This window comes from Oncorhynchus mykiss, chromosome 6 (assembly GCF_013265735.2).
Source record: "Oncorhynchus mykiss isolate Arlee chromosome 6, USDA_OmykA_1.1, whole genome shotgun sequence".
In the NCBI taxonomy this organism is placed as follows: Eukaryota; Metazoa; Chordata; class Actinopteri; order Salmoniformes; family Salmonidae; genus Oncorhynchus; species Oncorhynchus mykiss.
The window spans coordinates 92,687,123-92,711,897 of NC_048570.1; the positions used below are offsets into that span (position 1 = coordinate 92,687,123).

The following is a 24,775-nucleotide window of genomic DNA, read 5'->3' on the forward strand; positions in this document are numbered from 1 at the left end:
TCTGAAAAAAGAAATACATTTGTTTATTTTTTTTATGAGTGAATGTCACTCAATTTGGCTCTCATGAAACAGTTGGTAGTGTGTTATCTGGAAATTACAACTTCTAAGGAGAAACAGGAGGGGTGGTGATGGAAGAACAAGAGGGAAGGAGGGGGGTTAGAACAAACAGGACATTACCTTCATCCCAAACGGCACTCTATTCCCTATATAATGCATTACTATTGACCAGGGCCCCATAGTGTACTATATAGAGAATATGGAGCCACTTAGGACACAGTGGAGTCATTCTCTGTTCCTTTCTCAAAACCCCCTCAGGTGCAATTAGCTGATAACCTCTGAAGGTTGCAAGGTTCAATTCCAACTATGAATAAATCAATGTATTACCTGAACTACAGTCTGGCGTGCTGTTAAAAAGAAGAAGAAGATGGTTTGTTCTTTAGTCTCATTCTCTCACCTCATGCTATCCTTTTTAGGGGGATTTTGTTTTTTGTCAGAATTGCTTTCAAAAAGCTACCGCAACCCGGTCAGAGTTTCATCGCTCGTTCAAACTGTTTCTTTCCTTGTCCTCCTGGGTGAAGCTACACAGCTTCTAAAAAAAACCTCACAAAGAAAACATTTTCTTTTAAAGCAGGAGCGAACTTGTCTTCTACACAGCAACTATATTTGAATATTTGAAAAGAAGAAAAAAAAATAATAAATATTTTTCAAAACAACAAAAGAAAAGACAAATGAAAGAAAACGGCCTTGCTGTTCCATGCATATGTGTTATTTACAAACTGAAAAACACGGTTCCTTTTTCCTGCACTCCCCCCATGGTTCAACCCACATGGTTCAGCACCTTACAATCAGCAAAATCAACATTCAAAAAACCCTACATGTCATCTGACCACATTTTAATCAACATGGCTTGAACAGTTGGACTGTGTTGAACACAAACCCATGTCCCACACAAGGGTACTTTAAAAAGTAAACAAATAAAATACATCACTGGAGAACTGAACAGTGGGGGAGGTGATGATGTTACTATAGTGACCAATGACCAATTGAGAGAAGCGGGGGGGGGGGGGAGGAGTTCTTTTTTTTTTGTCCTCACAATCCAATCTGCTACAAACAATACTGTTGTACGATTAATGTTAGAAATATTCTACTTTTTTTTATTTTATTATTTTGATATAATTTATTTTAAACTTTTCCATTAAACAAAACCCAAGAGGAGGAGAAAAAAAAATGCAATATTGGGAAGATCAGCAACAACCTGCCCCGTGGCATTGCATCAGCGCTCTAGTCTGTAGAGGTTTTTTCTTTTTAGTAAAGAGTCTATCCTTAATCTTCTATGTATTCCCAGAGGTCCTTCTCATAGCCCTCGTGCACATGTTGCAGCAGCACCCGACGCCGACTCTCACAGTATCTGGAGGACAGGAAACAGGAAACAGGTGAGGAGGAGAGGAAGGCTCATTTTAAAAATGACTTCTATAGAACTCAGCTGTACTTCCTGTCATAATAAAGACATCTATACCAGGTATTGAACTCAGCTGTACTTCCTGTCATCATAAAGACATCTATACTTCCTGTCATAATAAAGACATCTATAGCAGGTATAGAACTCAGCTGTACTTCCTGTCATAATAAAGACATCTATACCAGGTATAGAACTCAGCTGTACTTCCTGTCATAATAAAGACATCTATAGCAGGTATAGAACTCAGCTGTACTTCCTGTCATAATAAAGACATCTATACCAGGTATAGAACTCACCTGTACTTCCTGTCATAATAAAGACATCTATACCAGGTATTGAACTCACCTGTACTTCCTGTCATAATAAAGACATCTATACCAGGTATAGAACTCACCTGTACTTCCTGTCATAATAAAAGACATCTATACCAGGTATTGAACTCACCTGTACTTCCTGTCATAATAAAGACATCTATAGCAGGTATAGAACTCAGCTGTACTTCCTGTCATAATAAAGACATCTATACCAGGTATAGAACTCACCTGTACTTCCTGTCATAATAAAGACATCTATACCAGGTATAGAACTCACCTGTACTTCATGTCATAATAAAGACATCTATACCAGGTATAGAACTCACCTGTACTTCCTGTCATAATAAAGACATCTATACCAGGTATAGAACTCACCTGTACTTCCTGTCATAATAAAAGACATCTATACCAGGTATTGAACTCAGCTGTACTTCCTGTCATAATAAAGACATCTATACCAGGTATAGAACTCACCTGTACTTGTCCTGTACTTTCTGTTTGATGTCCTGCAGAGAGTCCTGGGAGATGTCCCGCTCCAGATATCCAGACAGAACCTCCGTAGCGTTCTCCAAGTCAGCCTGATTGTTCTAAAAGAGGACCGCTTGGGTTCAGTCATAGCATATACACTGAATTAACAAAACATTAAGAACACCTGCTCTTTCTGTGACAGGCTGACCAGGCGTAAGATTGTCAGTGTAGATGAAGGGGAGGAGTCAGGTTAAAGAAGGATTTTTAAGACCTGAGACATGGATTGTGTGTATGTGTGCAATTGAGTGTGAATGAGAAATACTAAATATTTAAGTGCCTTTGAACGGGGTATGGTAGTAGGTGCCATGCGCACCGGTTTGAGTGTGTCAAGAACTGCAACGCTGCTGGGTTTCGTAAACTCAGTGTATAGTATAGGGCCACTACTTTAGAGAGGAGACCTTGACTTGTAGCCCTCCCTTCTCTACCCTCCCTCCCTTCTCTACCCATCCTCCCTTCTCTACCCCCCCTCTCCCTTCTCTACCCCCCCCCCCCCCTCTCCCTTCTCTACCCCCCCTCTCCCTTCTCTACCCCCCCCTCTCCCGTCTCTACCCCCCCCCTCTCCCTTCTCTACCCCCCCCCCCCCCCCTCTCCACCCCCCCCTCTCCCTTCTCTACCCCCCCCCTCTCCCTTCTCTACCCCCCCCCTCTCCCTTCTCTACCCCCCCCCCTCTCCCTTCTCTACCCCCCCCCTCTCCCTTCTCTACCCCCCCCTCTCCCTTCTCTACCCCCCCCTCTCCCTTCTCTACCCCCCCTCTCCCTTCTCTACCCCCCCCTCTCCCTTCTCTACCCCCCCCTCTCCCTTCTCTACCCCACCTCCCTTCCCTCCCTTCTCTACCCCCCCTCCCTTCCCTACCCCCCCCTCCCTTCCCTCCCTTCTCTACCCTCCCTCACCTCAAAGATGGGACTGGTTGTTCTTTTTCAGGTAGAAGGGTTTGGGTAGAAGGGTTAGGACTTTGGCTGTGAAAAGTTACCTCAAAGATGATGGACTGGTTGTTCTTCTTGAGGTAGAAGGCGAAGACGTAGGTGAACATGAGTGTGGAGCGACACTGACACAGCACGTCCACGGCCTTCTTCAGGAACTGCACCTCGATCCAGGACATGTTGTGATGCTGCATCTCCTCCATCTTGGCCTTGACCCCGGCGTACAGCTTGTGCTCGAAGCGCAGCGACTGCATGTGGTTCATGTAACGGTTGCAGTAGAACAGGTACCTCTGCAGGGCTGCCCTGGACCGCTGGAGGAGGAGGAGGAGGAGGGACAACGCCTGGCTCTTAAAATTAGAACAATCATCAAGCCTGGGTGAATATGTTTATCATTATAGAACTAGCAGCACACCCACCCACCCACCACTAGCAGCACACCCACCAACCACTAGCAGTACACCCACCACTAGCAGCACACCCACCCACCACCACTAGCAGCACACCCACCCACCACTAGTAGCACACCCACCACTAGCAGCACACCCACCCACCCACCACCACTAGCAGCACACCCACCCACCCACCACCACTAGCAGCACACCCACCCACCACTAGCAGCACACCCACCCACCACCACTAGCAGCACACCCACCCACCACCACTAGCAGCACACCCACCCACCACCACTAGCAGCACTGACCACCCACCCACCCACCCACCACCACTAGCAGCACACCCACCCACCACCACTAGCAGAACACCCACCCACCACTAGCAGCACACCCACCCACCACTAGCAGCACACCCACCCACCCACCACCACTAGCAGCACACCCACCCACCTTTAGCAGCACACCCACCCACCTTTAGCAGCACACCCACCCACCACCATTAGCAGCACACCCACCCACCACTAGCAGCACACCCACCCACCACTAGCAGCACACCCACCACCACAACTAGTAGCACACCAACCCACCACCACTAGTAGCACACCCACCCACCACCACTAGCAGCACACCCACCCACCACTAGCAGCACACCCACCACCACAACTAGTAGCACACCAACCCACCACAACTAGTAGCACACCCACCCACCACAACTAGTAGCACACCAACCCACCACCACTAGTAGCACACCCACCCACCACCACTAGCAGCACACCCACCCACCACTAGCAGCACACCCACCCACCACTAGCAGCACACCCACCCACCCACCCACCACTAGCAGCACACCCACCCACCCACACACCACTAGCAGCACTCCCACCCACCCACCCACCCAAGTTTACATACACTAAGTTGATTGTGCCTTTAAACAGCTTGGAAAATTCCAGAAAATGATGTCCCGGCTTTAGAAGCTTCTGATAGGCTAATTGACATAATTTGAGTCAATTGGAGGTGTACCTGTGGATGTATTTCAAGGCCGACCTTCAAACTCAGTGCTTCTTTGCTTGACATCATGGGAAAATAAAAATAAATCAGCCAAGACCTCAGAAAAAAATTCTAGACCTCTACAAGTCTGGTTCATCCTTGGGAGCAATTTTCAAACGCCTTAAGGTGCCACGTTCATCTGTACAAACAATAGTACGCAAGTATAAACACCATGGGCCCACTCAGCCATCATTCTGCTCAGGAAGGAGACGCGTTCTGTCTCCTAGAGATGAACGTACTTCGGTGCGAAACATGCAAATCAATCCCAGAACAAAAGCAAAGGACCTTGTGAAGATGCTGGAAGAAACAGGTACAAAAGTATCTATAGCCACAGTAAAACGAGTCCTATATCGACATAACCTGAAAGGCCGCTCAGCAAGGAAGAAGCCACTGCTCCACAATCGCCACCATAAAAAAAGCCAGACTACGGTTTGCAACTGCACATGGGGACAAAGATCATACTTTTTGGAGAAATGTCCTCTGGTCTGATGAAACAAAAATAGAACTGTTTGGACATAATGACCATCGTTATGTTTGGAGGGAAAAGAGGGAGGCTTGCAAGCCGAAGAACACCATCCCAACCGATCCCACCCCCCCCCCCAATAGCCCACCCCCCCACTAGCACAACCCCCCCACTAGCACAACCCCCCCACTAGTATAACCACTAGCACAACCCCCCCCCCACTAGTATAACCACTAGCAGAACCCCCCCACTAGCAGAACCCCCCCACTAGCACAACCCCCCCACTAGTATAACCACTAGCACAACCCCCCCACTACAACCCCCCCACTAGTATAACCACTAGCAGAACCCCCCCACTAGCACAACCCCCCCACTAGTATAACCACTAGCACAACCCCCCCACTAGCACAACCCCCCCACTAGTATAACCACTAGCCCACCCCCCCACTAGTATAAACACTAGCACAACCCCCCCCCCACTAGTGTAACCACTAGCCCACCCCCCACTAGTATAACCACTAGCCCACCCCCCACTAGTATAACCACTAGCACAACCCCCCCACTAGTATAACCACTAGCACAACCCCCCCACTAGTATAACCACTAGCACAACCCCCCACTAGTATAACCACTAGCACAACCCCCCCCCACTAGTATAACCACTAGCACAACCCCCCCCCCACTAGTATAACCACTAGCACAACCCCCCCACTAGTATAACCACTAGCACAACCCCCCCACTAGCACAACACCCCCACTAGTATAACCACTAGCAGAACCCCCCCACTAGCACAACCCCCCACTAGTATAACCACTAGCACAACCCCCCCACTAGCACAACCCCCCCCACTAGCCCACCCACCCACCACTAGCCCACCCACCCACCCACCCACCCACCACTAGCCCATCCACCCACCACTAGCCCACCCACCCACCACTAGTATAACCACTAGCCCACCCCCCACCACTAGCCCACCCACCCACCACTAGCCCACCCACCCACCACTAGCACACCCACCCACCCACCACTAGTATAACCACTAGCCCACCCCCCCCACCACTAGCCCACCCACCCACCACTAGCACACCCACCCTCCACTAGCCCACCCACCCACCACTAGCACACCCACCACTAGTATAACCACTAGCCCCCCCCCCACCCACTAGTATAACCACTAGCCCACCCCCCCACTAGTATAACCACTAGCCCACCCCCCCATTAGTATAACCACTAGCCCCCCCCCCCCCCACTAGCACAACCCCCCCACTAGTATAACCACTAGCACAACCCCCCCCCCACTAGTATAACCACTAGCAGAACCCCCCCACTAGCACAACCCCCCCACTAGTATAACCACTAGCACAACCCCCCCACTACAACCCCCCCACTAGCACAACCCCCCCACTAGTATAACCACTAGCAGAACCCCCCCACTAGCACAACCCCCCCACTAGTATAACCACTAGCACAACCCCCCCCACTAGCACAACCCCCCCACTAGTATAACCACTAGCCCACCCCCCACTAGTATAAACACTAGCACAACCCCCCCCCCCACTAGTGTAACCACTAGCCCACCCCCCACTAGTATAACCACTAGCCCACCCCCCACTAGTATAACCACTAGCACAACCCCCCCACTAGTATAACCACTAGCACAACCCCCCAACTAGTATAACCACTAGCACAACCCCCCCCCACACTAGTATAACCACTAGCACAACCCCCCCACTAGCACAACACCCCCACTAGTATAACCACTAGCAGAACCCCCCCACTAGCACAACCCCCCACTAGTATAACCACTAGCACAACCCCCCCACTAGCACAACCCCCCCACTAGTATAACCACTAGCCCACTAGCCCATCATGGGAAAATAAAAATAAATCAGCCAAGACCTCAGAAAAAAATTCTAGACCTCTACAAGTCTGGTTCATCCTTGGGAGCAATTTTCAAACGCCTTAAGGTGCCACGTTCATCTGTACAAACAATAGTACGCAAGTATAAACACCATGGGCCCACTCAGCCATCATTCTGCTCAGGAAGGAGACGCGTTCCGTCTCCTAGAGATGAACGTACTTCGGTGCGAAACATGCAAATCAATCCCAGAACAAAAGCAAAGGACCTTGTGAAGATGCTGGAAGAAACAGGTACAAAAGTATCTATATCCACAGTAAAACGAGTCCTATATCGACATAATCTGAAAGGCCGCTCAGCAAGGAAGAAGCCACTGCTCCAAAATCGCCACCATAAAAAAAGCCAGACTACGGTTTGCAACTGCACATGGGGACAAAGATCATACTTTTTGGAGAAATGTCCTCTGGTCTGATGAAACAAAAATAGAACTGTTTGGACATAATGACCATCGTTATGTTTGGAGGGAAAAGAGGGAGGCTTGCAAGCCGAAGAACACCATCCCAACCGATCCCACCCCCCCCCAATAGCCCACCCCCCCACTAGCACAACCCCCCCACTAGCACAACCCCCCCACTAGTATAACCACTAGCACAACCCCCCCCCCACTAGTATAACCACTAGCAGAACCCCCCCACTAGCACAACCCCCCCACTAGTATAACCACTAGCACAACCCCCCCACTACAACCCCCCCCACTAGTATAACATCTAGCAGAACCCCCCCACTAGCACAACCCCCCCACTAGTATAACCACTAGCACAACCCCCCCACTAGCACAACCCCCCCACTAGCCCACCCCCCCACTAGTATAAACACTAGCACAATCCCCCCCCCCACTAGTGTAACTACTAGCCCACCCCCCACTAGTATAACCACTAGCCCACCCCCCACTAGTATAACCACTAGCACAACCCCCCCACTAGTATAACCACTAGCACAACCCCCCCACTAGTATAACCACTAGCACAACCCCCCCACTAGCACAACCCCCCCACTAGTATAACCACTAGCACAACCCCCCCACTAGCACAACCCCCCCACTAGTATAACCACTAGCCCACCCCCCCCCCACTAGTATAACCACTAGCACAACCCCCCCCCACTAGTATAACCACTAGCACAACCCCCCCACTAGTATAACCACTAGCACAACCCCCCCACTAGCACAACACCCCCACTAGTATAACCACTAGCAGAACCCCCCCACTAGCACAACCCCCCACTAGTATAACCACTAGCACAACCCCCCCACTAGCACAACCCCCCCACTAGCCCACCCACCCACCACTAGCCCACCCACCCACCCACCACTAGCCCATCCACCCACCACTAGCCCACCCACCCACCACTAGTATAACCACTAGCCCACCCCCCACCACTAGCCCACCCACCCACCACTAGCCCACCCACCCACCACTAGCACACCCACCCACCCACCACTAGTATAACCACTAGCCCACCCCCCCCACCACTAGCCCACCCACCCACCACTAGCACACCCACCCTCCACTAGCCCACCCACCCACCACTAGCACACCCACCACTAGTATAACCACTAGCCCCCCCCCCCCCACTAGTATAACCACTAGCACAACCCCCCCCCCCCCCCCACTAGTATAACCACTAGCAGAACCCCCCCACTAGCACAACCCCCCCACTAGTATAACCACTAGCACATCCCCCCCACTACAACCCCCCCACTAGCACAACCCCCCCACTAGTATAACCACTAGCAGAACCCCCCCACTAGCACAACCCCCCCACTAGTATAACCACTAGCACAACCCCCCCACTAGCACAACCCCCCCACTAGTATAACCACTAGCCCACCCCCCACTAGTATAAACACTAGCACAACCCCCCCCCACTAGTGTAACCACTAGCCCACCCCCCACTAGTATAACCACTAGCCCACCCCCCACTAGTATAACCACTAGCACAACCCCCCCACTAGTATAACCACTAGCACAACCCCCCCACTAGTATAACCACTAGCACAACCCCCCCACTAGTATAACCACTAGCACAACCCCCCCACTAGTATAACCACTAGCACAACCCCCCCCCCACTAGTACAACCCCCCCCCACTAGTATAACCACTAGCACAACCCCCCCACTAGCACAACACCCCCACTAGTATAACCACTAGCAGAACCCCCCCACTAGCACAACCCCCCACTAGTATAACCACTAGCACAACCCCCCCACTAGTACAACCCCCCCACTAGCACAACCCCCCCACTAGCACAACCCCCCCACTAGCACAACCACTAGCAGAACCCCCCCACTAGCACAACCCCCCCACTAGTATAACCACTAGCACAACCCCCCCACTAGTACAACCCCCCCACTAGCACAACCCCCCCCACGAGCACAATCCCCCCCCACGAGCACAATCCCCCCACTAGTACAACCACCACCAGTACCCCATAACAGGCATAACCACCAGTACCCCATAACCACCAGTACCCCATAACAGGCATAACCACCAGTACCCCATAACAGGCATAACCACCAGTACCCCATAACAGGCATAACCACCAGTACCCCATAACCACCAGTACCCCATAACAGGCATAACCACCAGTACCCCATAACAAGCATAACCACCATTATAAACTGGGTGGTTTGAGCCCTGAATGCTGATTGGCTGACAGCCGTGGTATACCACGGGTATGACAAAACATTTATTTTTACTGCTCTAATTACGTTGGTGACCAGTTTATAATAGCAATAAGGCACCTCGGGGGGTGAGGTATAGTGCCAATATACCACAGCTAAGGGCTGTGTCCAGGCACTCGCTTGCATTATGCTTATGGACAGTCCCTAGCCGTGGTATATTAGCCATATACCACACCCACTCTGGCCTTATTGCTTAAGTACACCATCACTAGCATAGCCACCACTACACCATCACTAGCATAGCCTCCACTACACCACCACTAGCATAGCCACCACTACACCGCCACTAGCATAGCCACCACTACACCGCCACTAGCATAGCCACCACTACACCGTCACTAGCATAGCCACCACTACACCGCCACTAGCATAGCCACCACTACACCGCCACTAGCATAGCCACCACTGCACCGCCACTAGCATAGCCACCACTACACCGCCACTAGCATAGCCACCACTAGCATAGCCACCACTACACCGCCACTAGCATAGCCACCACTACGCCGCCACTAGCATAGCCACCACTACACCACCACTAGCATAGCCACCACTACACCGTCACTAGCATAGCCACCACTACACCGCCACTATCATAGCCACCACTACACCGTCACTAGCATAGCCACCACTACACCGCCACTAGCATAGCCACCACTACACCGTCACTAGCATAGCCACCACTACACCGCCACTAGCATAGCCACCACTACACCGCCACTAGCATAGCCACCACTACACCGTCACTAGCATAGCCACCACTACACCGCCACTAGCATAGCCAACCCTACACCGCCACTAGCTTAGCCACCACTACACCGTCAATAGCATAGCCACCACTACACCGCCACTAGCATAGCCACCACTACACCGTCACTAGCATAGCCACCACTACACCGCCACTAGCATAGCCTCCACTACACCGCCACTAGCATAGCCTCCACTACACCTCCACTACACCACCACTAGCATAGCCACCACTACACCGCCACTAGCATAGCCACCACTACACCTCCACTACACCACCACTAGCATAGCCTCCACTACACCGTCACTAGCATAGCCACCACTACACCGCCACTAGCATAGCCACCACTACACCGCCACTAGCATAGCCTCCACTACACCTCCACTACACCACCACTAGCATAGCCTCCACTACACCGTCACTAGCATAGCCACCACTACACCTCCACTAGCATAGCCACCACTAGCATAGCCTCCACTACACCACCACTAGCATAGCCACCACTACACCGCCACTAGCATAGCCTCCACTACACCTCCACTACACCACCACTAGCATAGCCACCACTACACCGCCACTAGCATAGCCTCCACTACACCTTCACTAGCATAGCCACCACTACACCGTCACTAGCATAGCCACCACTACACCGCCACTAGCATAGCCACCACTACACCGCCACTAGCATAGCCACCACTACACCGCCACTAGCATAGCCACCACTACACCGCCACTAGCATAGCCACCACTACACCGCCACTAGCATAGCCACCACTACACCGCCACTAGCATAGCCACCACTACACCGCCACTAGCATAGCCACCACTACACCGTCACTAGCATAGCCACCACTACACCGCCACTAGCATAGCCACCACTACACCGCCACTAGCATAGCCACCACTACACCGCCACTAGCATAGCCACCACTAGCATAGCCACCACTACACCGCCACTATCATAGCCACCACTACACCGTCACTAGCATAGCCACCACTACACCGTCACTAGCATAGCCACCACTACACCGTCACTAGCATAGCCACCACTACACCGTCACTAGCATAGCCACCACTACACCGCCACTAGCATAGCCACCACTACACCGCCACTAGCATAGCCACCACTACACCGCCACTAGCATAGCCACCACTACACCGTCACTAGCATAGCCACCACTACACCGTCACTAGCATAGCCACCACTACACCGCCACTAGCATAGCCACCACTACACCGTCACTAGCATAGCCACCACTACACCACCACTAGCATAGCCTCCACTACACCTCCACTACACCACCACTAGCATAGCCTCCACTACACCACCACTAGCATAGCCTCCACTACACCTCCACTACACCACCACTAGCATAGCCACCACTACACCGCCACTAGCATAGCCACCACTACACCGCCACTAGCATAGCCTCCACTACACCTCCACTACACCACCACTAGCATAGCCTCCACTACACCGTCACTAGCATAGCCACCACTACACCGTCACTAGCATAGCCACCACTACACCGTCACTAGCATAGCCACCACTACACCGTCACTAGCATAGCCACCACTACACCGCCACTAGCATAGCCACCACTACACCGCCACTAGCATAGCCACCACTACACCGCCACTAGCATAGCCACCACTACACCGTCACTAGCATAGCCACCACTACACCGCCAATAGCATAGCCACCACTACACCGCCACTAGCATAGCCACCACTACACCTCCACTACACCACCACTAGCATAGCCTCCACTACACCGTCACTAGCATAGCCACCACTACACCGCCACTAGCATAGCCACCACTACACCGCCACTAGCATAGCCTCCACTACACCTCCACTACACCACCACTAGCATAGCCTCCACTACACCGTCACTAGCATAGCCACCACTGCACCTGCACTAGCATAGCCACCACTAGCATAGCCTCCACTACACCGCCACTATCATAGCCACCACTACACCGCCACTAGCATAGCCTCCACTAGCATAGCCACCACTATCATAGCCACCACTACACCGCCACTAGCATAGCCACCACTAGCATAGCCACCACTACACCGTCACTATCATAGCCACCACTACACCGCCACTAGCATAGCCACCACTAGCATAGCCACCACTACACCGCCACTATCATAGCCACCACTACACCGCCACTATCATAGCCACCACTACACCGTCACTATCATAGCCACCACTAGCATAGCCACCACTACACCGCCACTACCATAGCCACCACTACACCGCCACTATCATAGCCACCACTACACCGCCACTAGCATAGCCACCACTAGCATAGCCACCACTACACCGCCACTATCATAGCCACCACTACACCGCCACTAGCATAGCCTCCACTACACCGCCACTATCATAGCCACCACTACACCGCCACTAGCATAGCCACCACTAGCATAGCCACCACTACACCGTCACTATCATAGCCACCACTACACCGCCACTAGCATAGCCACCACTAGCATAGCCACCACTACACCGCCACTATCATAGCCACCACTACACCGCCACTAGCATAGCCACCACTACACCGCCACTAGCATAGCCACCACTACACCGCCACTAGCATAGCCACCACTACACCGCCACTAGCATAGCCACCACTACACCACCACTAGCATAGCCACCACTACACCACCACTAGCATAGCCACCACTACACCGCCACTAGCATAGCCACCACTACACCGCCACTAGCATAGCCACCACTACACCACCACTAGCATAGCCACCACTACACCGCCACTAGCATAGCCACCACTAGTACACCACCACTAGCATAGCCACCACTACACCACCACTAGCATAGCCACCACTACACCGCCACTAGCATAGCCACCACCACACCGCCACTAGCATAGCCACCACTAGTACACCACCACTAGCATAGCCACCACTAGTACACCACCACTAGCATAGCCACCACTAGTACACCGTCACTATCATAGCCACCACTACACCATCACTAGCATAGCCACCACTAGCATAGCCACCACTACACCACCACTAGCATAGCCACCACTAGCATAGCCACCACTAGTATACCACCACTAGCATAGCCACCACTACACCGTCACTAGCATAGCCACCACTACACCATCACTGAACTGTTGTGGGAATGAGGAAATATGTCATTATACATGATGGTCAACAAAGACCAGGACTGTGTTGTGATTCTAGTCTACAGTGAGGAACACTAAAGACACCATGACTCACTGTTACCTCTTGGGCGTCCCTCGCTGCCTTGGCATCATCCTCATTGTAGCGGTTGCAGTTGTACCTACAATAAACACAGAGCTAGGAATTAGTGAGAGGAGAAAAAAACAAAAAACAAAAAACATTTTAGTCCCAATATACACTGCTCAAAAAAATAAAGGGAACACTTAAACAACACAATGTAACTCCAAGTCAATCACACTTCTGTCAAATCAAACTGTCCACTTACGAAGCAACACTGATTGACAATACACTTCACATGCTGTTGTGCAAATGGAATAGACAACAGGTGGAAATTATAGGCAATTAGCACGACACCCCCAATAAAGGAGGGGTTCTGCAGGTGGTGACCACAGACCACTTCTCAGTTCCTATGCTTCCTGGCTGATGTTTTGGTCACTTTTGAATGCTGGCGGTGCTTTCACTCTAGTGGTAGCATGAGACGGAGTCTATAACCCACACAAGTGGCTCAGGTAGTGCACCTCATCAATGCGAGCTGTGGCAAGGTTTGCTGTGTCTGTCAGCGTAGTGTCCAGAGCATGGAGGTGCTACCAGGAGACAGGCCAGTACATCAGGAGACGTAGAGGAGGCCGTAGGAGGGCAACAACCCAGCAGCAGGACCGCTACCTCCGCCTTTGTGCAAGGAGGAGCAGGAGGAGCACTGCCGGAGCCCTGCAAAATGACCTCCAGCAGGCCACAAATGTGCATGTGTCTGCTCAAACGATCAGAAACAGACTCCATGATGGTGGTATGAGGGCCCGACGTCCACAGGTGGGGGTTGTGCTTACAGCCCAACACCGTGCAGGACATTTGGCATTTGCCAGAGAACACCAAGATTGGCAAATTCGCCACTGGCACCCTGCTTTCATCTTCACAGATGAAAGCAGGTTCATACTGAGCACGTGACAGATGTGAGAGTCTGGAGACGCCGTGGAGAACGTTCTGCTGCCTGCAACATCCTCCAGCATGACCGGTTTGGCGGTGGGTCAGTCATGGTGTGGGGTGGCATTTCTTTGGGGGGCCGCACAGCCCTCCATGTGCTCGCCTGACTGCCATTAGGTACCGAGATGAGATCCTCAGACCCCTTGTGAGACCATATTCTGGTGTGGTTGGCCCTGGGTTCCTCCTAACGCAAGACAATGCTAGACCTCATGTGGCTGGAGGCCACACACACTACTGAGCCCCATTTTGACTTGTTTTAAGGACATTACATCAAAGTTGGATCAGCCTGTAGTGTGGTTTTCCACTTTAATTTTGAGTGTGACTCCAAATCCAGACCTCCATGGGTTCATAAATTTGATTTCCATTGATCATTTTTGTGTGATTTTGTTGTCAGCACATTCAACTATGTTAAGAAAAAAGTATTTAATAAGAATATTTCATTCATTCAGATCTAGGATGTGTTATTTTAGTGTTCCCTTTATTTTTTTGAGCAGTGTAGTTGTAGCGTCCTTCATTATTACAGCAACAACAAAGACCGACAGCAACCGGAGGGATGCAAGTTTGAATCCCGGGTCTGACAGAAAATCTGTCCGGAAGTGAGCTTTTAATAACCAGGAGAGGTGCTAGCAACAAGTCCTAGACGCCTTCACCTGCCGCCGAGGCCTTGATCAGGGCACCTAACCCCCCCCCCCCCCACCACAACAACACCTGCTCCACAGCTGCCCAAGTAAGGCTGCCCCCCCCCCCCGCTCCAACCTGTATGTGTCTTTCTGGGGTGTTGTGATAAAGCAGAAGGACAATAATGGAATCTAAAAGGGATACTTCTGAATGTTGGCAGTGAGGTCATTCATCAACTTCCCCCCCCAGAGTCAGATGAACTCACCGATACCCTTTTTATGTTTCTGTGGCCAGTATGAAGGAAGTTAGAGGTAGTTTCACGAGCCAATGCTAACTAGCATTAGCACAATGACTGCAAGTCTATGGGTATCTTACTAGCATGCTAGCAGATTATTATTATTTTTTTAACCTTTATTTAACTAGGCAAGTCAGTTAAGAACAAATTCTTATTTTCAATGCCTCTGCCCCTGAACTGCCTGTTTAGGGGCAGAACGAAAGATTTGTACCATGTCAGCTCTGGGATTTGAACTTGCAACCTTCCGGTTACTAGTCCAACACTCTAACCACTAGGCTACCCTGCCGCCCAGATACCCATAGACTTCCAGTAAAATAGCACTAGTCAGTAGGAGGTAGATCCCCCACCCACCCACCAGGCAGAGCCGTGTGGTTCCCAGGGCCCCAGGCAGACCCAGCAGAACTCTGCCTTGCAGCTCTGGTTCCGACACACCATGTGGTTGCAGCCGCCGTCCTTCTCAATGGTCACGTGGCATTTGGGGCACTCCTGAGGGACAGATGGCCAAGCAGAGATGGGGGCTCAGTAACAGTCCATCGTTCGCACAGCGGCAGCACTATAGAGCAACATGTAAGAGCCAGTTTCCCTGACACAGATTAAGCCTAGAATATCCACAGAGAATGCTTTTTTAGTCCAGGTATAGGGCGTAATCTGTGTCTGGGGGAAAGCAGTCCTAAAAATGCTTAAAGAGATCTATACAAATCTACCTGGTTTCGTGGGAAGGACACACAAGTGATCCATAAAAAAAAACAGACCAGGATTGTATTTAGAGCTAAAGCCTTTTTAAATACCCTTGTATTGGCTGCGATCCAGTTAGACGTCTCGCTGTCATCGTCACACTTCTTGATCCATTTCCTCAACCACTGAAAGATTACAACAAAGAGATTCAATACAACAAGTTCAAAGTCACCAAGATAACTAACTATATTACAGTATAACTATGTTAATGTCAGGGGACCTCTGTCCCAAGCACACTTTACCACTAAGCATGAATGTGTAGACTAGGGCCCAGTCTAGAACCAACCCATCGTCACTAGTGGAGAACTGAAAGGATAAGCAATATGGTGACCATTCTACCTATCCTGGTAGGGGACAAGGTGAAGCTACCACCACCTATCCTGTCAGGGGACAAGGTGACGCTACCACCACCTATCCTGTCAGGGGACAAGGTGAAGCTACCACCACCTATCCTGTCAGGGGACAAGGTGAAGCTACCACCACCTATCCTGTCAGGGGACAAGGTGAAGCTACCACCACCTATCCTGTCAGGGGACAAGGTGAAGCTACCACCACCTATCCTGTCAGGGGACAAGGTGAAGCTACCACCACCTATCCTGTCAGGGGACAAGGTGAAGCTACCACCACCTATCCTGTCAGGGGACAAGGTGAAGCTACCACCACCTATCCTGTCAGGGGACAAGGTGAAGCTACCAACACCTATCCTATCAGATCTACAGTACATGAAATGTATATGGGGTAAGGGTTAGAGTTGTTTTTGTGGACTGCGTCTGACCACTATTACATTACCACTGACAGGGAGGGTTGAATTTAGACTCCGTTGTGACATACCTTACACTTGACGGGATCATGCCAGTTCTCGCCACAATTGAAGCTGCAAATGAATTGGGTTGAAATAAAGATCCACATGTAACCATTAAAATCAATAACTTTTTTTAATTATAGGATTCCATTTGTGTGACAACTGCAGGAGATATCGTCATGCGTTTTTGAGAACAGTGTGTGAATAAAATCAAGACGTCTTCTGTGTGAGTATTAGTGGTAAGATGGTCTTTTACATGCCAGAGAACGTGTGATATACAACAAAAAAACAAAACCAATAAGCAGGGAATCTAAGTCACAGTATGGCTTGTCTCTTACCAGAACTGCCGGCCACATGTGCATCTCACAGGCTTAGCATCTGGGTACTGGACTTTGACTACGTGATGACAGTCTGGCGCCGGGCACCATTTTAACAGCCGATTGCACTGAGGACGAGAGGACAGGAACATAAGAAGTGGGATACAAAAGCAGAAGGAATTACATGCCGATCCTCCTCTTCTCCCAAACAAGCAAGATTATCTAACATCTGAAGAACAGATTCAATATTCTCACAGCTAGGCTTACATGGAAAATGGCTACATTGTATTTTAGAGTACAGACATCTACATATTAAGTACAAGATGCTGTGTGTGTGTGTGTATATATATATATATATATATAAAATCAATGAAGAACATTACACAGCTTACCTCTACAAAACTATTGGTAATCAAGTGTTGGTACTTCAACTTCACCTTGGACTCTGTGATCAGTCTCCTATAGGAAAATATTGTGGTTTTCAAATTATAATTAAAATATAGTGGATTTGAACAAATACAAAAAAAATGTGATTTATAAAAACTCATCTGCTACTCTACATCTTCAACTCTCACGTGTAGAACAAGCAGCGTGTAGGAACTAGCAGCATGTAGAACTAGCAGCATGTAGAACTAGCAGCGTGCAGGAACTAGCAGCGTGCAGAACTAGCAGCGTGTAGGAACAAGCAGCGTGTAGGAACTAGCAGCGTGTAGGAACTAGCAGCGTGCAGGAACTAGCAGCGTGCAGAACTAGCAGCGTGTAGGAACTAGCAGCGTGTAGGAACTAGCAGCGTGTAGGAACTAGCAGCGTGTAGGAACTAGCAGCGTGTAGGAACTAGCAGCGTGTAGGAACTAGCAGCGTGTAGGAACTAGCAGCGTGTAGGAACTAGCAGCGTGCAGAACTAGCAGCGTGTAGAACTAGCAGCGTGTAGAACTAGCAGTGTGTAGAACTAGCAGCGTGTAGGAACTAGCAGCGTGTAGAACTAGCAGCGTGTAGAACTAGCAGCGTGTAGAACTAGCAGCGTGTAGGAACTAGCAGCGTGTAGGAACTAGCAGCGTGCAGAACTAGCAGCGTGCAGAACTAGCAGCGTGCAGAACTAGCAGCGTGTAGGAACTAGCAGCGTGTAGGAACTAGCAGCGTGTAGGAACTAGCAGCGTGCAGAACTAGCAGCGTGCAGAACTAGCAGCGTGCAGAACTAGCAGCGTGCAGAACTAGCAGCGTGTAGGAACAAGCAGCGTGTAGGAACTAGCAGCGTGTAGGAACTAGCAGCGTGTAGGAACTAGCAGCGTGTAGAACTAGCAGCGTGCAGAACTAGCAGCGTGTAGGAACAAGCAGCGTGTAGGAACTAGCAGCGTGTAGGAACTAGCAGCGTGTAGAACTAGCAGCGTGCAGAACTAGCAGCGTGCAGAACTAGCAGCGTGCAGAACTAGCAGCGTGTAGGAACAAGCAGCGTGTAGGAACTAGCAGCGTGTAGGAACTAGCAGCGTGTAGAACTAGCAGCGTGTAGAACTAGCAGCGTGTAGGAACTAGCAGCGTGTAGGAACTAGCAGCGTGTAGGAACTAGCAGCGTGTAGAACTAGCAGCATGTAGGAACTAGCAGCGTGTAGGAACTAGCAGCGTGTAGGAACTAGCAGCGTGTAGGAACTAGCAGCGTGTAGGAACTAGCAGCGTGTAGGAACAAGCAGCGTGTAGGAACTAGCAGCGTGTAGGAACTAGCAGCGTGTAGAACTAGCAGCGTGTAGGAACTAGCAGGAACTAGCAGCGTGTAGGAACTAGCAGCGTGTAGGAACTAGCAGCGTGTAGAACTAGCAGCGTGTAGGAACTAGCAGCGTGTAGAACTAGCAGGGTGTAGAACTAGCAGGCTGTAGAACAAGCATGTAGAACTAGCAGCGTGTAGAACTAGCAGCGTGTAGAACTAGCAGCGTGTAGAACTAGCAGCGTGTAGAACTAGCAGCGTGCAGAACTAGCAGCGTGCAGAACTAGCAGCGTGTAGAACTAGCAGCGTGTAGAACTAGCAGCGTGTAGAACTAGCAGCGTGTAGAACTAGCAGCGTGTAGAACTAGCAGCGTGTAGGAACTAGCAGCGTGTAGGAACTAGCAGCGTGTAGGAACTAGCAGCGTGTAGAACTAGCAGCGTGTAGAACTAGCAGCATGTAGAACTAGCAGCGTGTAGAACTAGCAGCGTGTAGAACTAGCAGCGTGTAGAACTAGCAGCGTGTATAACTAGCAGCGTGTAGAACTAGCAGCGTGTAGAACTAGCAGCGTGTAGGAACTAGCAGCGTGTAGAACTAGCAGCATGTAGAACTAGCAGCGTGTAGGAACTAGCAGCGTGTAGAACTAGCAGCGTGTAGGAACTAGCAGCGTGTAGAACTAGCAGTGTGTAGAACTAGCAGCGTGTAGGAACTAGCAGCGTGTAGAACTAGCAGTGTGTAGAACTAGCAGTGTGTAGAACTAGCAGTGTGTAGAACTAGCAGTGTGTAGAACTAGCAGTGTGTAGAACTAGCAGTGTGTAGAACTAGCAGCGTGTAGGAACTAGCAGCGTGTAGAACTAGCAGTGTGTAGAACTAGCAGCGTGTAGGAACTAGCAGCGTGTAGAACTAGCAGCGTGTATGTAATGCTGAAACTTAATAATAATAATAAATATGAAAGGCTTTACTGTCACAGAGCGGATAGATGCAGTGAAATGTGTTGGTTTTTACAGGGTCCTCCATAGTAGTAAGGAGCCCCTGGAGCAAATCGGGGTTAAGTGTCTTGCTCAAGGGCACAGACAGATTGTTCATCTTGACGGCGCGGGTATTTGGAAACCAGCAACCTTTCAGTGACTGTCCCAACGCTGTAACCGCTAGTCTACCTGCTGTGGAATGTAAAGAGACGTAACACTTACATGACTGTGTTGTCGTCCACCAATATATCACAGCTGTGAGCCGGGCAGGAAATTGTCTATTTTTTTTTTTTAAGGAAAGAGAAAGGAAACATGGTGAGATTTTTTCACATCTCAACAAAAGTCCAATGATTGCTTTTCCTGAGTGAGAATAAGAGTTTACAGTCCATGGTAACGATACATACATACATGCTGTGTGTATGAATGTATGTATGTATGAATAAGCGCTTGGTCAAAGGTCATTGTTTTAACGTTTTGTCTGTGCTATTGCATTGCTTTCTTCTTGACTACTTCCTGCTGACCTCTTGCCAGGCCCCGCCCACCAAGGGTTTCTTACCGTAAGGGTCTTTTCTCTGGTTAAACAAAAAAGGTGTTTGTGGTGCTTACCTGTCCCATCCCCTCCTCAATGATTTTGGTAGTCAAGTAGTCACCCCAACACTGCATGCAGAACTTGTGTCCACACTCCAGGCCAGTGAAGTACTGTGGGAGAGGAAGATGAAGATTCAGTCATAGAGGCTAGGGGGTAAGGGTAAGAGGCTTGGGGGTAAGGGTTAGAGGCTAGGGGGTATGGGTTAGAGGCTAGGGGGTATGGGTTAGAGGCTAGGGGGTATGGGTTAGAGGCTAGGGGGTATGGGTTAGCGGGTAAGAGGCTAGGGAGTAAGGGTAAGAGGCTAGGGGGTAAGGGTTAGCGGCTAGGGGGTAAGGGTTAGCGGCTAGGGGGTAAGGGTTAGCGGCTAGGGGGTAAGGGTTAGCGGCTAGGGGGTAAGGGTTAGCGGCTAGGGGGTAAGAGGCTAGGGGGTATGGGTATGAGGCTAGGGGGTAAGGGTAAGAGGCTAGGGGGTAAGGGTAAGAGGCTAGGGGGTAAGAGTTAGAGGCTAGGGGGTAAGAGTTAGAGGCTAGGGGGTAAGGGTTAGAGGCTAGGGGGTAAGGGTTAGAGGCTAGGGGGTGTCTCCCTTCATAATACTGACTAACTGAGTTTGGGTAGTTCAGGTAGGAGATCTGACTTGGCATGTCCTGATCCTTTCAGATGTACACTACTGCCTAGCGGATAGGGAGTTGTGCATCTCTCCCTTCAGAGTAGGGTACTGACCGAGTTTGGGTAGTTCAGGTAGCAGATCTGACAGGGAAGATCCTGAGCAGAGGACCTCGTGTTCATCAGCCGTGTCCTCGACTTCTTACTGGGGTTGATGACATGGCATTCCGAGAACAATTTGTCAAGGTTCCCATCAAAATATCTAGTGAGAGAAGACATGTCATCACTGGCTGGGAAACACGCTACTTTAATTGGCTGGTGTATTATTCACTAGAATAGGGTCTTTAGGTCATGCTAGAACAAACGGTTACATAGAAAGACAATAGGTCATAGCCAAACTAGAGCACCAAGAAAAAGGCGAAACCTGTGCCAGATCTCGGGACTTTTAACTATTGGACATAGTGCAAACTGAGCATTAAAAAGGGCCTGCAGTAAAATTGGTAAACAGACAATTCATTTGATCAATTCAATTTCCTTGTGTAATGCTGTCTATTCATATTTAATACCAGACCATATGGCCATTCAACAGACCACCTAACCTAACACAATGATGGCACTAATAGAGCCAAGATGATTACACTGTTTTTTTACAACAAATCATACAAGAGCCAATGTCACGACTAACCTTTCCATCAGTTTCTCTTTGTCCCAATTGAAGTGACTAAGAAGTATTCTTGTTATCGTTGCAGGGTTCTAGAGAAGAGTAACAAAAAAATGAGGAGGCAAAAATACACATTTATATGGCCTCCGGGAAAGCTTCATAACTTTGTTTAAAAGACAGCCACTTAACTAGCAAGCTATTTAGCATTGGATTATAACACACTAACCGGTAACTAGCAGTACGGTCATGTCAGTTACACAGACAAAATAAGGCTATTATTGTTCAAAATGTGTCTAATAATAGGATTTATATATTTAAAAATAAATCTGCAATTCATTGCAGACAAACTCAGTGGCTGACAGAAGTGGGAATCAAGGTTCGGCCATGTTGTTTCAGGCGCACAGGCCTCAAAAAAACCAGACAGTGGAAAGTAAAGATAGCAAAGTGAGCTAGTTGATAATCCAGGTGAAACTATGGACACACAGGGGGGGTTGATAGGATTTCAACAAAAAACTAAATAGCTCAGTAACGTTAGCTACTTCGCCATTTTGATGCCATGATAGTAGACAAATACTGTTGATGACAGTGTTGTAATAGCTACGTTGTAGGCAAATGACACAGATGACTAGCCAAACTAGCTAGCTTTTCTGGCTGGGTCTAATAGTTATTATTATTTATTTTTTTACTTCATCTTACTGTAGCTAGTTGGGTCAGCATCTTGGCAGAGTTGACAACTCACTTATATCTCGTTGAACCAGGCGCACTAGTCATTCAAGAGATATAACATGATGTGTTATTGGTTCGTTAGCTAACCTTAATTGACTCAACTAAAGAGAAAACATTTTGTCAGCTTACCTACCAGACAGATACCATTAATTTAGTTAGCTGGTTAGCTACAGTAACAGTTTGTTGAAATGGAAGTCGGAGTAATTTAGCTACAGTACCTAAACTAAGGTAACGTTACTAACGGTAGTTTGTAACTAGTTAGGTAAGGTTAGCTAACAAACAGGCTAACATACGTTGAGGCTTACAGTCACCTACGATTGTTTGTGATGGACAGTAAACTAACTCGGTAAATAATTAGCTGTTTACGTTTTTACAATTTGCGGCCTACCGAGACCCAACATCCTCGGCCTTTCCTTCACCTCACCTGGATGACATCATTGACCTCCCTGATACACTCGACCATATGCTGAAGGATCTGTTCAGCAGTCAAAACCTCGAACCGATAATCCTCTTCGTCTTGACCGGGCCCTAGGCCACTGCCTCCGGTCTCCCCACATTCATCTCGTTCTCCACCGGCCACAACAGGATCATCCAACTCCACTTCCAGGGTGTCGTCTTCGGGATCCTCCTCGGCGCTGTCTTCGCTGCATTCCTCTTCCTCCTCGTCGAATTCATAATTGTACCCTTCGTCTGAGTCCATTACTCGGTTTAACTTGATATTGTGACAAGGTATGATACCAAACGCTAGATACTAGGATGTGTACAGGCCGCGACGAAAACAAGAGACGAAATATTTCGAAAGAGAAAAATATTTCCAGGGAGAGAGAGTAGCTACAACAACATGAGCGCAGCTGCCGCTGGACCAACAAAGAGATGCGGCGTCATACGGACCGACGCGTTACGTCAAAAATAAAATAAGGAAAGGATTGTCCAGGCAAGAGATGTACAAACACTTCAAAACTCATCAAAGATCACTGATATTTATTTGTTGAAGACAGCAATGGAATGTTTTAACAAATGATTACATATATATATATATATATATATATATATATAAGGCTGACATTCACCGTTGTGTTGTTTTTTTCTCTAGTGAATTTGACCTTCTTTTAAATTAGCCTAATCCTTCATGATAAATAATTCAACAAACATTGGTTATTTATATTCCTGTGTAGGACATTGTGTACTATGGACACAATAATCCTATGGCCACATTACTCCCTAAAAATACAGTATTGGCATACCCATTACAATCAATGGATATATTGTCGTTTTAATACATTTAGTTTTGTATCATATTGTAGTGCTGTAGCCAATCACTTTATATCACATGTAAGCGCATGAGACAACATTATATAGGGCCTGTTTACAATTACACTGGTGAATCTTGCAAACAGAGTGAGTGTGTATGTAGACACTTTACCACTAGATGGCAGCACATAGTTAAATCTAAATCTTTTGACCTGCATTGGATTTAATGTAGTGTGACTGACAGCAATCGGCTCCATAGCCTGTGGCTGAGGGCACAGTGTTGCGGTAATGTTATAGAACATAAGTAGGCTAATCTAATTTAGCAAGTATTAATTTTGCAAGTATATTGCAATAATTGTATATGTAGTCTTCAATTTTTTTTAAAACTCTACTGTTTAGGAAAATGTGGAATCACAAGGCGTCTTTAATTCACATAAATCTCCTTTGAGTATATCTGGGTTTTTTTTCCCGGATGATGAATAACCAGACTGTTTTCAAGAACTATTACACATCCTCAGAGACCTCTGTGAATTGAGGTATATTGTGTGTTTCAGGTTTTGTGGTCACAGTTTTTTTTTGTAATGATTCTATCTTATTGAAAGCCTACACATACCACAATGAAGGACAAAATAATTACTAGACAAAAGAGTCTTTGAGCCAACACATTATATGTAGAGGAATGGTAGTTGAAAGCAGAATGGAGTGACCTGGGTCTCTGTACTCCACGTTTGTTTTTCGGGGAGACGTGTGACTGATAGCTGCTTGATTTCATATTCATTGTTTGTAGTATTCTTTTTTCCAATGCTGGCTGCAATCCCTCAACTACAATTGTAAACTGAATCTTTCCACT

At 48.9% G+C, this 24,775-nt stretch overlaps 1 protein-coding gene across 2 annotated transcripts; it reads right to left on the bottom strand.

Annotated features, from left to right (window-relative positions):
- Positions 1-23,561, bottom strand: LOC110507000 (E3 ubiquitin-protein ligase arih1). Of its 2 annotated transcripts, none has more exons than XM_036981562.1 (14): positions 23,099-23,561; positions 21,973-22,040; positions 21,405-21,549; positions 20,702-20,794; positions 20,318-20,373; positions 17,827-17,893; positions 17,456-17,562; positions 17,147-17,189; positions 16,369-16,440; positions 15,936-16,066; positions 13,726-13,789; positions 3,272-3,532; positions 2,248-2,360; positions 1-1,408 (listed from the first exon to the last, which is right to left on the bottom strand). In XM_036981562.1, the coding sequence occupies exons 1-14, from the start codon at positions 23,372-23,374 to the stop codon at positions 1,324-1,326; spliced, it is 1,581 nt and encodes a 526-aa protein (XP_036837457.1). In that variant the 5' UTR covers positions 23,375-23,561; the 3' UTR covers positions 1-1,323. The 2 variants fall into 2 exon arrangements, with proteins under 2 accessions (XP_036837457.1, XP_036837458.1); XM_036981563.1 differs by having other exon boundaries at positions 1,303-1,408; positions 13,732-13,789.
- Positions 23,562-24,775: the final 1,214 nt, after the last annotated feature.